Here is an 18,167-nt window from a genome sequence, read left to right on the forward strand (position 1 = left end):
TTGGACACTCTAAATTTAGTATATGTGCGGCCGAAGCGAGCACTTTGTTGAACACTCTAAAGGGCCCAATTGAGGTTGATGTCTATGAATTTTTTTGTAACAGTTCTATTAAGATACTACTCAGGGTGCCTAGGTGGCTCAGTTGGTTAAGTGCCAATTCTTGGTTTTGCCCCAGGTCATGATTTCAGGGTCTTGAGATTGAGCCCTGCCTGGGGCTCCTTGCTCAGCATGGGTTGCTTGAAATTCTCTCCTTCCCCCTTTACTCCTCCCCCTGCTTGCCCTTACTCTCTCAAACAAATAAATAAATAAAATCTTAAAAAAGGGAGATATAACTCATATAAAATTCACTCTTCTGAAATGTACATTCATGGGTTTTTAGAATATTCACAGTTGTGTAATCATCACTACTATCTAATTTTAAAATATTTTCATCTCCCCAAAGAAACTGTATTCATTATTGATTACTTCCCTTTCCGACTCCTGTCTTTTTTCACTTAGCATAAGGTTCTCAAGGTTTATCCATATTACATTGTGTATCAATACTTTATGTTTTATGGTCAAATAATACTCCATTCAGTGGACAGTGCAGCATTTTTTCCATTATCGATTGTTGGACATTTGAGTTATTTCCACTTTTTGACTATTATTAATGTTGCTGTGAACATTCATGTACAAGTTTTTGTGTGAATATATTTTTGTAATTCTTCTGGATTTATGCCTAGAATTGGAATTGCTGGCTCATATGGTAACTATATACTTAACTTTTTTGAGAAATTGCCAGATTATTTTCCAAAATAACTGTACCACTTCATAATCCTACAAGCAATATGTGAGGGTTCCAATTTCTCTGTCCTTGTCAGTAGTTGTTATTATTCATCTTTTTTGTTGTAGCCATCCCAGTGGGTTTGAAGTGGCATCTCACTGATTAGCATTTCCCTAATGACCTATGAGATTGGGCATCTTTTCATGTGATTATTGGCTAGTTGTGTATTACCTTTGGAGTAATATCTGTTCAAATCCTTCATTTTTAATTGGGGTTTCTGTCTTTTTATTGTTGAGTTGTAAGAGTTCTTTATATATTCTGGATAAAAGTCTCTTATCAGCTGTATGACTTGCTAATATTTCTCCCATTCTCTGTGTTGTTTTTCACTTTTTGATAATGTCCTCAGCAGTTTTAAATTTTGATGAGGTCCAGTTTATCTAATTTTTCTTTTGTTGCCTGGGCTTTTGGTGTCATAGCCAAGAAATCATTGCTTAATTCAAGGTTGTATAAAGATTTACTACTGCATTTTCTTATAAGATTTTTATAGTTTTAGCTCTTACATTTAGGTCTGTAATTTTTTTTTTTAAGGATCTTATATATTGATTTATTTTAGAGGGAGAGAGAGAGTGCATGAGCAGGGGGAGGAGCAGAGGGAAAAGGACAAGCAGACTCCATCCTGAGTGCAGAGCCTGACATGAAGCTTGATCCCAGAATCCTGAGATAATGACCTGAGCTGAAATTAAAAGTCCAATGCTCAACTGACTGAGCCACCCAGGTGCCCCTGTTCACCTCTGAAGCTTTCTGAACCCCCTGTCATATATGGGTTTTTCCTTCATGGAAGTTTTATTAGGTGTGCATGATTGATAAATCATTGGCCATTGGTGATAGAACTCAATCTCCATTCCTCTTTCTTCCTTGGGTATCACAGATGAGGCTAAAAGTTTAGCCTTCTCTAATTAGGGTTTATTTTTCTCTGACCGTTAACCCCCATCCTGAAGCTATCTAGGGGTCCTACAAGAGTCACTTCATTAGCGTAAACTCAGGTATGATTGGAAGGGGTTTGTCATGAATAACAAAGATGCTTTTTATCACTACTGTCCCACAGAAAATTCCAAGGGTTTTAGGAGCTCTGTGCTAGGTACTGGGAACAAAGACCAAATGTATATTTCCTATTATACTAACTAGGAAACTATCTACTAAATAAAGGCTTATTTCTGGGCTCTCAGTTCTATCCCACTGACCAATATTTGCATGAATACATATCCCACACTGTCTTGATTACTGTAGCTTTGTTGTAAAGTTTTAAATTGGGATGTGTGAGTCCTCCAACTTTATTCCTTTTTTCAAGATTTTTTAAAAACTTCTCTGGGTTCTTTGCATTTTCAGATGAATGTTGTGATACATTAGTAAATTTCTGCAAGCTGGGATTTTGATGGGGATGGTATTGAATCTATAGATCAACTTGAAGAGTATTGCCATCTTAATAATGTTAAGTCTTCTAGTCTATGAACATGAGTTATCTTTCCATTTATTTAGATTTTCTTTAATCTCTTTCAATGATATTGTGAGATTTTCAGTGGGCAAGTCAAACTCATTAAGTTTATTTCTGAGTATTTTGCTCTTTTTGATGCTTTTATAAATGGAATTAAAAAGGTTTTTTTTCAGATTGTGCATTGCGAGTGTTTAAATATCAGCAATTGATTTTGGTATATTGATCTTATATCTACAGTCTTGCCGATGATGACTCTCAGTTTTATTGTTCAGTGTTGTGTCATCTCCCTAACTTCTTTTTCCAGTAGTGTTCCCCTGCCCTGCTGCAATTATTTTAAAAAGTAGGTAGATTCACCTGGGATTGAGGTTTTGCAAGATAAGGATGTTAAAAGAATAAAGAGGAATGGGAGTTTAGAATATTAGTAAAAGAGTGGTCAAAAAGATAGGCCATGGGATCTAAGTCCATTAAAGGTAGATGAGAAAAGAGAAGGGAAGATAGTTGGGGGAAAATTAAAGAGGTTCATTAAAGTAAATTTGTTTTTTTACTTCATTGGTAGCTTGTGTAAACAAGCTGAAAGAGTAAGAAGCTGTGGTCAGAGAATGATATATTGGAATGATTGATATGAGAGGAGGAGCAGTTCTGGATAATGACAGTGTTTAAGATGAGAGAATAGGTGAATGAAATTGTTTGAAGTAGAAAGCCACTGTAGATGAATGCCTAAGAAATGAAGAGGAGAGGATTTTGAATGGCTTATCTGTATGAATGTTGAAGTAATGGAGATGGTGGCAGAATTTGGAATTGATAGGAAAAGATTCTTAAGTGACCAGATGTTGCTATATGATATATGCCACGAGGAGGGTTACAAAGTGTTATAACTAGTTGGCACAGATACTTCTATAAAAGAAGAGAAGAATAATGATGCAGATTTTGGATGGAGAAGGCACAGACTCTCAATCCTCAAGTACATTTGGTGTGGAAAAATTAGTAATTTCTACTTAAGTTTTTTAAGAAGCAAGAATTTTTTAGGGTAATGCAATATTTTTGTTAAGACCAGGAAGTAATTATAGCAATAAGTGAAGAAGTTAAGGATGTAGGGGAGTTTATGGAGTGTGAATTCTAGAGGAATTAGGAAGAATCTGAGTTCCAGAGAATTTAGGTAACTAGCACATGGATAATATTTTTATAGTTCACAAAACTTATTTCAGACTCTAAGTCACACAGCTAGAAAGTGGAGGAGCTCTGGATTTAAACCCAGTTTGTCTGTTTCCAAAGTCCATGCTTTTAACTGATATGACTGCATATAGCAAGGAGTCATCCTGTGGCGTAAGTTGTTTTTCTTATCCTCAATACCATTTCATAATCAGATTCTACTATATTATTCAAGGCTAATCATCTGTTTTTGAATTTTCTATCTTCATTGATAGAAGGATGCTTTGAAGGATAGAACAACCCTACAATTTGTTTTCAAGTGTATTTCTTGTTCTATAGTGTTTTTAAAGACTCCTGCTTTCTTATATGGAAACATGTCATTAAAAATTAATAGTAAAAATAATTTAGAAAGTGTTCTGTATTTGCACAATACTTGTTTGGATGTCATTTCTTATAGAATTCTGTAAGACTGATATCTTCTGTCATCCCTAATACTTATTTTGTAAGATACAAATATTACATTAGGAAATTTACTTTTCAAATTTTATTTGTTTTCTGAAATAGAGAGGATGAGAGTACACATATCCATATGTGCACAAGCATGGTTGGAAGGGGCAGAGGGAGAGAGAGAGAGAATTTTAAGCAAGCTCCATACCCTACATGGGGCTCAATCTGAGGACCCTGAGATCATGACCTGAGCCTAAATCAAGAGTTGGATGTTTAAATGACTGCGCCACCCAGGCATCCCTGTATTAGGAACTTTAATGGCCACTTCGTATCTTAGGGCTATGGTGAACAAATTAGTTTGATGGGTTGGCTTTTGATCAGTTTGATATAATAAATTGCAATTGTAAAGATGGCCTTTATTTTCTAGAACTTTGCAAAGAAAATACTTCTTTGCAAAGTGTTCTTGACAGTGATACTTACTTAGTGTTATACTAAAGTGATTATTGAATAATGTTTGGGAAGTTGATGCTGTTCCTGACAAGAAGCCACAATACCTGACTACATGGGCCTCTCCATCCAGTTGCCTTTGTATTCTTAAGATGTAGTGGATAGGTCTTCTGAGTGTGAATGATCCAAGAGCCTCTGCAGAAGAGACAGTATCTTTTATGACCTGCCCTTGGAAGTCATGCACTTGTACTTCCTCAGTACTCTACCAGTCATGTAATTCTGTCCTGACTCAAAGTCCTAATTTTAAAAGGATGCGACTAGCAGGAAACAGGTCTTGGAGGTTGGCTTCTACAAATGGATTTGAGTTTTCACTTCTAAAAGTGAAAAGACATAATTCAGTGGTAAATTTGTCAAGTCGTATTTTAGGGGAATGCTTAAATTTTATGTTTGAATAAACCACAATCTATGGGCATTTTTCAAAGGACCAATTTTATGCTAGTTTTTCCTCTTCTAAGCAACTGTTCAAGGGCAAACTTTTTTTTTTTCTTTTTTAGGTTGTTTAAAATATCTGATAATATACATGAGGGTGTTAACTCTAATGACAGTACAAACTTGGACTCTCCTGTTGGCTCAGTGAAAGTTGCCCCAACAGAAATGAACAAAGGGGAATCATGGAAATGTAGCAGTAGTAAACAGAAACATCAATATTCAGACATTAACATGTTTACAGCAAGCAATACTCTTTCTGCTTCTGCAATCCGGGAAGAGATATTCAAAACACCAACTTTTGCAGTTGCATCCCAGCCTCATGAAGTTCAAGGTAATTCCTTGCTTTTTTCAATTGGTTTTATGATAGAACAAACTAGTCTGTATTTCTCAGCATAAGGAAGAATATAAAAACATAAATACAAAAGTAAAGAATACAAAAATGAAAAAAAGAAAAAATAAAAATAAGTACAAAAAATAATAAAAAATGCAGTTTCTGCATTTCTCAATCTATTGCATTTTTTTAAACTATGATCTAGGGTGCCTGACTGGCTCAGTTGGTAGAGCATATGACTCTTGGTGTAAATGTCATAAGTTCAAGCCCTGTGTTAGGTGTGGAGCCTACTTAAAAAAATAAAAAATGAAATAAACTATGATCTAATATTTAACTGTGCTCTTAATAAAAAGTTATACTAGTTTTATTGAGGCAGTTTGTATGGAAGAGATTAAAAATACCTATATAAATATGTAGAATTATTTTTAGGAGTAACAGAAAATGATATAGATTCCTTGAAGGCTGTCACAGAAATCCGTATCCTTTATTTTACTATAGCAGCTTTATATTTGAAATCATAATTTGTAAGCATGTTATTTTATTGTGTCGGTGTTTATTTTATTGACAAAGAAAACGAGGGGAAAGTGCATCTTTTGGGCCATGTAAGAGACCCAGTGTGTGAGAGAGTCAGTGCTGCTCAAAGTGTGGCAGGCTAGTGCTGGTTTGTGAACTGCTTGTTACGAGTTTGTGACAAGATAAGTATAGAAATGAGATTTGTATTATTGCCTGCATTCTGAGCATGTTTCCTTAGATACAGATCATTTCCTACACTTTGGGTAAGGATAGTATATTGGGATAAACATGGGTAGAGGAAATAAATGAAAATGGGATATTCTGTGGATTGGGTATATTTTTTACATATCTAGCATTTTTTGAATGAAATTTACAGTTTATACCTATGGTATAATTTACATCTCTGGGCATTTCCAATATAAATATTTTGAGTATATACGTATATTCTGGAGATAACATCATCTTTGCTTTTTTGATATCTCATGTATGTCTATAACAGTGTGCTTGTTGTTTTTTATTATAATCCAGTGACTGTGACTATTATGGGACCATCCCTATGACTTATGAACTCCTTGAAGGGAAGGGCCATCCCTTGTTTATCTTCCTATCTCCAAATATACTGAAAGGCAGGTAAAGGAAGTTATTTTGACAAAAGAGTAGCCATGAGCCAAGATGAGGGTAAAATAGTGTGGAATATGTTAGAAAGAACAAGCATTCCAGTTTGGCCGGAATAAAAGCTATGATTACAGGAGTAATAGGACATAATGATTGAAAGGTATCCCAGGATCAGGTTATTTAATGCCTTGGATACCAAGGTCAAGAGGTTTTGTTTGCTTTTTAATTTTTTGAACAATGAGGAGAAACCATGCAGTATTTTGAGCAAGTCAAGTTATATCATCAAAACCATGCTTTTGGAATATGGAATTAATGACTCAAAGCTGGGTAAGGCTCCAGACTCCACAAAAGTTATTGTCTAGTTGGCAAAACAGTAAATGAATTCTTCCTGAGCTGGAGGAATCTAGGGGAGAATTATTCTAGTCCAGGATACTCAGGAGACTGAGTCCGTTCTGAGGTATTGTTAGAAAATATTTTCCTGACTTGGGATGCCTGGGTGGCTCAGTCGGTTGGGCATCCGTCTTTGGCTCGGGTCATGATCCCAGGGTCCTGGGATTGAGTCCAGCATGGGGCTCCTTGCTCAGTGGAGAATTTGCTTTTCTCTCTCTGCCTGCTTTGCCTGTTTCTGCCTGCAGTTCTCCCTCTCTCTGACAAATAAATAAAATCTCTAAAAAAACATATTTGCCTGACCAATCATGAAAATTTTCCTGCAATGCAGATAACTGAACTAAGTTAGAATGGGGGAAGAGAACAATAAAGGATGATATATCATAACTTCAGATATAGTCAGCTTTTAGTGTTTCTGTTCAGCATGGTGTCTCAATCCTGCTGTGCTTTCTTCTCTCTGGTGATCTAAATATGGTTGGAACATAGGAAATTTGTTAGTCTTAAACAGGTAAAAGTTAGTTTCATTATGTGTATGATGAGAAAGTCTTCTTATCCCTTAGTTCAACTTGATAATATGACAGTAACTTTTGAAGCGTTTTAAAGATCTTTTTTTTTTAAAAAAAGATTTTTTTATTTATTCATTTGACAGACAGAGATCACAAGTAGGCAGAGAGGAAGGCAGAGAGAGAGGAAGGGAAGCAGGCTCCCTGCTGGGTAGCTGAGCAGAGAGGCCAACTCGGGGCTCGATCCCCAGACCTCGAGACCATGACCGGAGCCGCAGGCAGAGGCTTTAACCCACCGAGCCACCCAGGCACCCCAATGAAGTGTTTTAAAGATATTAATGCTATATTAGCTCAGCTGAAATGTATCTATTGTTTAGGTCTCTGTTAGTTAAAAATACTGTACTCTTGTTGCATTGATTTGTTGTTCAAAAAGTTCATTTGTGGTCAAAATCACAGAACTACTTTTTATTATTTCTAAGTATGTATTTAAAGTGGAAGACTAAGTGCTTTTCATGATAATTTAAGAGTTTTGGAATTACTTGGACACAGCATATTTTCTAATTCTTTTATAATATTTTACTATATTTGAATCCCTAGGACAATAAAAGTTTTCTCAGATTGATTTTGCTATAGTAGTCTATAATTTTCAATTCTGCAGACATTTTCCTACCTGTTATAACATATAATTGCAGTGACACTGCTGAGAGTTTGTTGAACAAAAGGAGAAATTTGATATCAAGTATTTATAGTAATGATAAATGATGTTAGTAGTTCAGTTTTCTCATGAGCTGGAAAACTAATTCTATACTCTGAATCAAAGATTCATTTTTGTGAATGTAAATTGATGTGGAACTATCTAATGAGAGAAAAAACAGCATGATGGCCCACTTGTGGGCTTGTTACAAATAAATATTTTATCGGAAGAAACATATTTTGAAGGAAAAATGAGATTCTTTCAAAAGCTTGATGGATTGACAAACTCAAAATTACACTTTTGTTTTGACAAATATTCTGATACTCTGTATAAGTGAAAATAAAATGAAGATTTGTATATTATCTGCTTGATTTAATAAACTCAAAGCTATATTAATTGAGTGCTTACTGTAAGCCAGGCACTGTTCTAGGTATTTGGAATATGTCAGTTAAGAAAACAGATAATGAATCCTTGCCTTGAGGGGTTAACATTCATTCTTGGGATGGGGGTGGGGGAGAAGACAGATCTGAACAATTCTAACAGTGTATAAATAAGTCATATAGTATGTTAGAAGGCAGTGAGTAATTTGGAAAATGAAAAAGTGGAGCAGAGTAAAGAAGATGAAATTGGGGATGTTGGAATTGAAGGCTCAAGATTAGAATTAAGTAGAGTAATTTGGGTAGGCCTTCTTGAGAAGGAGAGATGTAAACAATTGAAGGAAGTGAAAGAGCCAAGGAAATAAGGAGGGAAGCAGTCTAGGCAGAGGGAAGGCCTTAACAGCAGGAACATGGCTGGTGTTTTGAAGAACAGAAAGGAGTCCAATTCAGCTAGAAGGAATTTGGCAGAGGCGAGAGTAGTAGGACCTGAGATCACAATCACAAAGACGGAGGGGAGACCAAAGATCATGTAAGGCCTTGTAGTCATATACTTTGACAAAAAGTGGGCAAATGAGCAGAGAAGTAATATGTTCTCATTTAACCTTTTAACAAGATCACTTACTGCAGCCCATCAATTTTTGTATATATGTACATAAAAATAAAATTGCTAGAATAACTGTGTATTTGTATTCTCAGATGTATTATGTTTTATGTTTCCTAATAGATTATAACAGCCTCCATTGTAAGAACTCTTCTTCTTAATAGCTTCCCACAGCTTTCTAAATCCAGTAATGTATTTTGCATATAGTATTTAATAGATGTAGTTGATAGATGTGACTCAGACTGAGAATACCATGTAAGTACAAGTATCTACCAAGCTGACATTAGACTCTCACCTTGGAGAGGGGACAGTTTAGTGTTCATATCTATTAATATTTTTGAGTTTTCTTACAAAGGAAGGACAGTTTAAGTTCTTGTAGAGCCAATATGCTGATAGTTGCAAATAAATCCACCACTCAGTACAACCAAATTATTGAAAACAAAGGGATCAGGGTTAGGTGACCGGAAACACATCTCAGCTAATGAAAGACAACTAAAATTAAAAAGTTAAAACAGTTAAAAGTGAAAAGTTAAAAAGTGAAATTGAGAACTTTAAAGGAGATATAAAAATTGCCTAATCAACATGAATAAGAAAACACCACTCTGCAAAAGGAAAAGTGTACACTTAGTTTTGATATACTGGCAAATATGCAACTTTCTACATCTTTTCCATCAGATTTAATAGTCAAATTTTAATTGTCAAATTATAACCCTTATATAAACCTTGTTTCTGCACCGGGACATTTTTTCAGAATATGGACTGTTACTGGGGACTCTAATAATTTCTGTTAATTTCTCCCCCCACTGACTTTATTAATGTGTAATTGACAAATATATTTAGTTTGTCTAAATTAACAAACTGTTTAGTTTGAAGTAGTACACTTGGTATGCTGTATCACATGTACGATATGATAATTTGACATATGTTGCATTATAATAGATGCCACCATCAAGTTAGTTTCCACCCTCCATCATCTTCCATATTTACTTTTTTAAATTTTATAATTCAGTGCTATCAACTCTAGTCACCATGTCATACATTAGAACCTTACCTTATTAATCTTACAGCTGAAAGTTTATACCTTCTTATTAGCCTCTTTCTATTTCTCCCATGTCCCCAGCCCCTGTCAACCACCATTCTACTCTCTGTTTCTATGAGTTTGGTCTTTTGTGTTTTTTTAAGAGTCCACTTATAAGTGATACTATGCAGTATTTGTCTTTCTCTTTCTGGCTTAATTCGTTTTGCATAATGGTCTTCAGGTTCATCCAATTTGTCAAAAAAGGCAGAATTCCCTTCCTTTTTAAGGCTGAATAGTATTTTATTGTGTGTGTATGCATATGTGCATAAGTGTGTGATATATATATTTATTATATATATATAAAATATATGTACATCACATTTTCTTTATCCATTTGTCTCTTTGCAGACACTTAAGATTATTTCTGAATCTTGGTTATTGTGAATAATGCTGCAGTGAACATGGGATTACAGTTTTCTGTTTGAGATACTGGTTTTGCTTCCTTTGAATATGTGCCCTAAGGGCACCTGGGTGGCTCAGTCTGTTAAGTGTCTGACTCTTGATTTCATCTCAGGTCTTAATCTTAGGGTTGTGAGTTCAAGCCCCACATTGAATGTGTACCCAAAAGTGAAATTGCTGAGTCATAAGATAGTTCTATTTTTAATTTTTGAAGGAACCTCCATACTGTTTTCCATAATAGCTGTACCTCTTCACATTCCTACCTACAGTGTACAAGTGTTCTCTTTTCTCCACATCCTCACTAGCATTTATTTTTTGTCTTATTGGTAAATGGTATCCTAACAGGTGTGAGGTTATCTCTCATTGTGGTTTTAATTTGCATTTCCCTGATGATTCGTGATGTTGAGCACTTTTTATTTACTGTTGGCCATTTGTGTCTTCATTTGTGTCTTCTTTGGAAAATTGTCTGTTCAGGCCTTTGCCCATTTTTAAATTAGGTTATTTGTTTTTTGCTATTGAGTTGTATGAGTTCTTGTGTATTTCGGATATTAACCCCTTATCATACATATCGTTTACGAATATTTTATCCATAGGCTGCTTTTTTATTTTATTGATGGTTTCCTTTACTTCACAGAAGCTTTTTAGTTTGAAGTAGTATACTTGTTTATTTTAACATTTGTTGCCTTTGCCTTTGGTTTTAAATCTAAAAAAAATGATTGCCAAGACTAGTGTAGGGAAGTTTGTTCCCAATGTTTTCTTCTAGGAGTTTTAGGATTTCAGGTCTTATATTCAAGTGGTTAATTCACTTTGAATTGATTTTTGTAAATAATGTAAGGGATCCACTTTTATTCTTTTGTCTGTGGATATCCAGTTTTTCCAATACCTTTTATTGAAGAAGTTATCTTTTCCCAGTTCTTGGCTCCTTTGTTGAAAATTTATTGACCATATATGCACAGATTTATTTCTAGCCTATCTATTCTGTCTCATTGATCTAGCTGTCTGGTTTTTATGCCAATACCATCCAGTTTTTGATTACTGTAGCTTCGTAATACAGTTTGAAATCAAGAAGTATGATGCCTCTGGCTTTGTTCTTTCTCAAGATTGCTTTGGCCATTTGGGGTCTTGTGTAACTCCATATGAATTTTAGGATTTTTTTATATTTCTCTAAAAAATGCAGTTGGAATTTTGATAAGAATTGAATTGAATCTGTAGATTGCTTTGGCAGTTTACAGTTTAGCAATATCAGTTCTTGAATCCTTGAACATGGAATATCCTTCCAATTATTTGTGTCTTCAGTTTCTTTCATCACTGTCTTATAGTTAATGGTTAAATTTATTCATTAGCATTTTATTTTTAATGCTATTGTAAATGGGATGGTTAGCTTTATTCCTTAGTATTTTATTTTTTGATGCTATTGTAAATAGGATTGTTTTCTTCACTTCTTTCTGATATTTTGTTTTTAGTGCACGGAAATGCAACTGATTTTTTTTTTTTGAAGATTTTATTTATTTATGTGACACACAGAGATCACAAGTAGGCAGAGAGGCAGGCAGAGAGGGAGAGAGGAGAAAGCAGGCTCCCTGCTGAGCAGAGAGCCTGATGTGGGGCTCGATTCCAGGACCCTGGGATCATGACCTGAGCCGAAGGCAGAGGCTTTAACCCACTGAGCCACCCAGGCACCCCGCAACTGATTTTTGTATATTGATTTTGTACCCTGCAACCTTACTGAATTTGTTTATTCTAACAGTTTTATAGTGGAGTCTCTGGTGTTTTCCATATATAATATGATGTCATCTGTGAATAGAGACCGCTTTACCTCTTCTTTTCAATTTGGATACCTTTTATATCTCTTTCTTGCCTAATTTCTCTGGTTAGGATTTCCACTACTATTAAAAGTAGTGAAAGTGGGCATCCTTGTCTCTTTCCTAATCTTAGACAAAAGCTTTCAGCTTTTTGCCATTGAATATGATGTTAGCTGTGGGCTTGTCATAAATGGCTTTTATTATATTGAGGGTCATTCCTTCTTTAGCCAGTTTCTGGAGAGTTTTTATCATGAAAGGATACTGTATTTGTTAAATGCTTTTTCTACATCTATTGAGATGACCATATGATTTTTTTTTTAAGATTTTATTTACTTATTTGAGAGAGAGAAAGAAAGAGCACAAGCAGGGTGAAGGGCAGAAGGAGAAGCAGACTCCCCGATATGAGCAGGGAGCCCGATATGGGACTTGATCCTAGGACTCCAGGATCATGACCTGTGGCAAAGGCAGATGCTTAACGAGCTAAGCCACCCAGGTGCCCCGATCATATGATTTTTATCTTTAACTTTTTTTTTAAAAGTATGCTCTGTGCCCAGTGTGGAGCTTGAACTCATGACCCTAAGATCAGGAGTCACATGCTCTTCTGACTGAGCCAGCTGGGTACTCCTGATTTTCAGCTTTTTAATATGGGCGTATCATGTTGATTTATTTGTGGACATTGAACTTCTTTGTATTCCAGAAATAAATTCCATTTGATCATGTGGTTTTGACCCTTTTAATACACTGTTGAATTTGGTTTGTTAATATTTTCTAGAGGATTTTTGCATCTATATTCACTAGGAATATTAGCCTGTAATTTTCTTTTATTGTAGTATCCTTACCTGGCTTTGATATCAGTGTAAAATAAGCCCCTTAAGCTATCTTTTTTTTTTTTTTCATTCTTTTTTCATTTTGCTCCTCTGACCGGATTAATTCCATTGCCCTATCTTTGAGTTCATTGATTCTTTCTTCTGTTTGATCTGTCTGATGTTGAATCCTTGTGATTTCTGTTTGGTACTTTTTTTTAATATCTTCTATGACTTTGTTGAAATTCTTACTTTGTTTATGCATTGCTTTCCTGACCTTGGTGAGCATTTTTATGTATTCTCTTAAACTACTGGATAAATCACTTATCTCTGTTTTGTTAAGTTGGGTTTCTGGAGATTTATCTTGTTCTTTTGTATGGAACATATTCCCTTTTATTTGTTTTCCTTAACCTCTATGCTGGTTTCTACACATTTGATAAAATATCCACCTCTCCCAATATTGACAGGCTGTTCTTAGGAGATGAGCCTCATCAATCAACTTAACCCAAACTCATAGTTCCCTTTCAAACTTTTCTGATTGCCCAATTCACTGTCTTTGTTCTTAGTGGCTTCTAGTAGTTGAGCTAAAATGTATCAGTGTCCCAAAGGGGAGGGTTGTAATTAGCACCTAGGTGCAGGCTGATTAAAAGCCAGAACCTGAGGTAGTAGCGAGAAAATAGAAACTGGAAATGAACATTTTTGCTGCTCCCTCTGCACTGAGTATATCTGCAGAGGAAGAGGAGTTGTTCCTGTGCCATTTAAGAACTGCTTATTTGTTTGCTATAGTACTGTGGGTCTCATGGTTGCAAACTCTGTTAGCTTACAGAGTTGGGTGTTTTGGGGGCTTATCCTGTGGGTGGGAGCCTTAAAGGTTGGGCCTCTAGATGTGTGATCCAAAGTCTTTGCTGGGAGAAGCTGGGAGTTGGGAGTTCCTTTTCCATTTGTATGGTGCTTAGGGTAAGAGTTGTCTCAGACTTTCACACCCATTTCATTGTGGGCATTTTCATTCCCCCAGTGTGTAGGAGTCACTTAACTAATTTCTGGATTTTTCTTAGAATTGCTCCGTGTGTAACTATGTTTGGTGCATCTGTGGGAGGAAGGAAGGTTCAGGAGCCTCTTATGTTGCCATATTGGTCACTCCCTCTGTATCTATTAATTCCTTTCTTATGATGTTAAAACAGCAAGTATTAAAGCCTCATCATTAAATATGATCAAAGTTAATATTGATTAATTGAACTTTATATTAAAAGTAACCAATTAATTAGTTAATTAAAAGTAAAGAATTCTTAAAAATTCTGAAATATTTGACTCCTTAATGCTATTCTAAGCGGCAAAATTTAGAAGTGTTTTCAAGGAATTCCCATATTTCAACTATATACAATCCAAAGCCTTTGATGATGTAAGTATTTTATTATGATTTTTATTTATCTGCATCTTCTTATTTTATTGTGTACTCTCTAAGGGCAAGGACTAGATCACATTCATCTTTATGTTTCCAGTGCCATGCTCAGTGACTGGTAAACTATAGGAACTCAAAAAATGTTTGCTAAATGAATGTATGTGACTTTCATAGGTGGGGTTTGTTTATACTTATTAAATTTATAAAATTTCTCTGGAAGCTAAAGAAATTATTTTCTTCTAGGTCTAACATTATTTTCACAAATAAAACAAAATGATAAATTATTTAATAATGGTGTTTTTTGGGGAGGGTGTGGATGTAGAGTAGGGTTAGAATTTTAGTAAGTTTAGAGGTAAAAATAATTTGAATTATTATTCCAGAAAGTCTTTCTTACATATTTTCTAACAAATTGAGAGTGTGATTGAAAAATTCTATATATTCCATGATTGATTAAATTTTATTTTTTAGCTTCTTTACACAGATAGGAATTTTGTGATTTGTGCTCCAACTGGTTCTGGGAAAACTGTCGTGTTTGAACTAGCTATAACAAGATTATTAATGGAAGTCCCATTGCCATGGTCAAATATTAAAATTGTTTACAGTAAGTATTATATATTATAAGAGTAATTAATTATAATAATGAAAAACCATTGAGGCAAAAGTAAGAAATAAAGTTCAAGCCATAAGAGTTAATATTTGGTTTGCCATACATTTTCACATTTGCTCTTGTCTGTTACATTAAATTCCAAACACATTTTCCCACAGTTTTAAATAAGAAGTAATAGGGGCGCCTGGGTGGCTCAGTGGGTTAAGCCTCTGCCTTCGGCTCAGGTCATGATCCCAGGGTCCTGGGATCGAGCCCCACATCGGGCTCTCTGCTTCGAAGGGAGCCTGCTTCCTCCTCTCTCTCTGCCTGCCTCTCTGTATACTTGTGAGCTCTGTCTGTCAAATAAATAAAATCTTTAAAAAAAAAAAATAAAAAATAAAAATAAATAAATAAATAAGAAGTAATATTTGAATTGACAGTTTGACCTTTACATGTTTTTTTGTTTTGTTTTTCTCCTTTTGATCTTTTTTTTAATTTAATTTTTTTTCAGTGTTCCAAGATTCTTGATGCAGCACACCCAGTGCTCCATATAATATGTGTTTATTTTTCAAAGGACAACAAGAACAATAAATTCAAACATTTAGAAATTCTAAAAAATTTCCTTAGTAACCTGAACTCTTTGTTCTTAGATATATATGTGTGTGTGTGTGTACGTGTGTGTATGTATGTGTCTGTGTGTGTGTATATATTTAAAATTTTTCATCCAAGTAATTTATGTACATGGTTAAAAAAGATAGCTTATTACAAAAAGTCTTATAATGAAAAGCACAATCTCCTACCTTACCTCTTTCTGCTCTTAGTTACAATTCCCTGAACAATTACTTGTTTTTCTATTTTTAGTATAGCCTGCTGATTATATCTCTAAATAATATGCTTATATTGTTAACTCTTTCAATTTATAAGTACTAGGCAACACCTCGATGTTTGATCTTAATTTTATTAACCAATGTTTGTGAAAGTAATTTGAAAATTGCACTGACATTCAAAATGAATATCTTATATTGTTATAGTGGCACCAATAAAAGCCCTGTGTAGTCAGCGTTTTGATGATTGGAAAGAAAAATTTGGACCAATAGGATTGAATTGTAAAGAACTCACTGGAGATACAGTAATGGATGACCTATTTGAGATTCAGCATGCCCATATTATTATGACAACTCCAGTAGGTGTTATTTATACTCAGTTATTTCCTTGGTTTATTAGAAAATGTTTCTCTTCACCATGAATAAAAATTAAGAGAAAATACAAAGTAGAAGAAAATATATGCAATGTAAAAAAGAAACAAACATAAAAAATACTACTATTTAGGTTATATAAAGAATACTTACTTATCAGTAAGTAAAAGACAAACTACCAAATGGGCAAAATAGACAAAATATATGAATAGGTAATTTGTTATTGAGGATAATTTGCAATCATATTTTTTGCTTGTATTCTTTTATCCAAGTATTATGTATTACAGAGGGAGGACCTTGATAGGGCTTAAAAAAGGTACTTAAACTATAATTTTGTATATTTTTGGTTATGTAAAAAATAAATGGGGGTTTAGTTTTTTAAGCATTTATAAGACTATCAAAATTCTTTAAAGTGTTTTTTATCTTTAAATCTTTTTCAGAATACTTTTAAGACATGAATTAAACTATTGCCCATTCTTTGTATCAGGTTAAGATTTTTATTGATGTCTTAATAATATTTATTATAATTTCTTATGTTAAACCACTTGCATTTTTTCTTTAGGAAAAATGGGATAGCATGACTAGAAAATGGAGAGACAACTCTTTGGTCAAGCTGGTTAGACTCTTTCTCATTGATGAGGTAGTGAACACATCAACTTATTTTCAGAGATAAACATAAAATGATGACTAGGATGGATAGAAAGAAATAAGACATTTTTATCCAAACTCTGTTTTATCCCTTCAAGTAGAAAGTCTTATTTTCTTAAGAGTGTTAATATTATTATGGATTTTAATCAATTAAATAGTTTTTTAATTTTTATAGTTAATCATTTTTTTCTTGGTTTCTTTCTTAGGTACATGTTATAAAAGATGAAAATCGTGGACCAACTCTTGAAGTTGTAGTTAGCAGAATGAAAACTGTACAGTCTTTATCTCCTGCTTCTGAAAATAGTGGCATAATTACTCCAATGAGATTTGTAGCTGTATCTGCAACAATTCCAAATGCTGAGGATGTAAGTTAGAATTTTAGTATATCGGACTTTTTTATGACTAGTGAAATATTTTGTCATTTTAATCTTAGGGGGAAGTGAGGGTTTTTCCCTATAAGTCCCATAAATGACTTAGTAGGAAAGTATGTTGTAGAAAGTTATAGTCAGATCTCATAGGTATGGCATTATTAAGCCTTAATATTTGATTGATTTGGTTTAATGAAACATAATTGCTACAAGTCTGTTCTTTACTAGTATCTAAAAGTCTTGGTTTTTATGGGTTTCAGATACCTCATAATGACTAGTAATTTATTATGGTGGTTGTAATCAGCTGACTTTAGTTGTATAGCAAAGTATGGTGGAGAATGAAAATAATTGCTTAGGTGATTACTACCCATCTTTTCACATTCTATGTGACTGGCATTATGGTAAGCACTAATAATAGATAAAAAAGTGAAAACATATAGACCTGGCCGTTGAGGAGGATCTCATGGTTAATGGAGTACATAGACAGATAAATAATTGTATGCAGTTTTATATTTGTTCTAATTTTTTTCAATATCTGGGCAAACTTCTTGAAAAATAGTATGGTTTCATTTTTTCTCACTCCTATTTACTTCATAGCCTACTATAGTTGGACTTTTTTCTTCTACTACTTAGAATTTCAAATATAGTTCCATATTGTCAAATCTAATGGAAATTTTTGCCTGATTTATCCTTAATTTGGCAAAATTATTCATTTTCCTGTTAACATATTTTGTTCATATTCAAGAATAACAGAGAAAATTTTTAAGTATATATAGTCAATAGAAACCCAGTGTTCGTCTTTCCAGATGTATAGGTAGAATCATACTATGTGTGCTCTTTGATGACTTGCATGTAACCTACAGACATTTCCATGCCATTAGATATTCTTCTTTAATATAGTTTTTGTGGTTTTATTATAAATTATTTATCTAATTATATGTGGCTTTTATAATTTATCTATTGCTTTAATGATGGAAGATTATTTCCATTTTTGCTATTGTAAATGGTGCTAAAGTTAATACATCTTTGAAAACATGATTTTTTTCCAGAATCTTTTTTTTAAAGATTTTATTTATTTGA

General features: G+C 34.0%; 1 protein-coding gene across 19 annotated transcripts in view; it reads left to right on the forward strand.

Annotated features, from left to right (window-relative positions):
- Nucleotides 1-18,167, forward strand: part of HFM1 (helicase for meiosis 1) — a 125,123-nt gene that overhangs the window by 11,588 nt on the left and 95,368 nt on the right. For 14 of the 19 annotated variants that reach the window (XM_032361674.1, XM_032361680.1, XM_032361683.1 and 11 more), the window contains 7 exons: nucleotides 4,853-5,118; nucleotides 5,548-5,595; nucleotides 14,219-14,289; nucleotides 14,758-14,890; nucleotides 15,907-16,058; nucleotides 16,634-16,711; nucleotides 16,926-17,084. In XM_032361674.1, the coding sequence (XP_032217565.1) occupies nucleotides 4,853-5,118; nucleotides 5,548-5,595; nucleotides 14,219-14,289; nucleotides 14,758-14,890; nucleotides 15,907-16,058; nucleotides 16,634-16,711; nucleotides 16,926-17,084 (907 nt within the window). Of the gene's footprint in view, nucleotides 1-4,852; nucleotides 5,119-5,547; nucleotides 5,596-14,218; nucleotides 14,290-14,757; nucleotides 14,891-15,906; nucleotides 16,059-16,633; nucleotides 16,712-16,925; nucleotides 17,085-18,167 lie in introns of those variants that run through there. The other 5 variants (XM_032361669.1, XM_032361681.1, XM_032361675.1 and 2 more) reach the window with 5 other exon arrangements.

The sequence above is a fragment of the Mustela erminea genome, chromosome 10 (assembly GCF_009829155.1).
Source record: "Mustela erminea isolate mMusErm1 chromosome 10, mMusErm1.Pri, whole genome shotgun sequence".
NCBI lineage: Eukaryota > Metazoa > Chordata > Mammalia > Carnivora > Mustelidae > Mustela > Mustela erminea.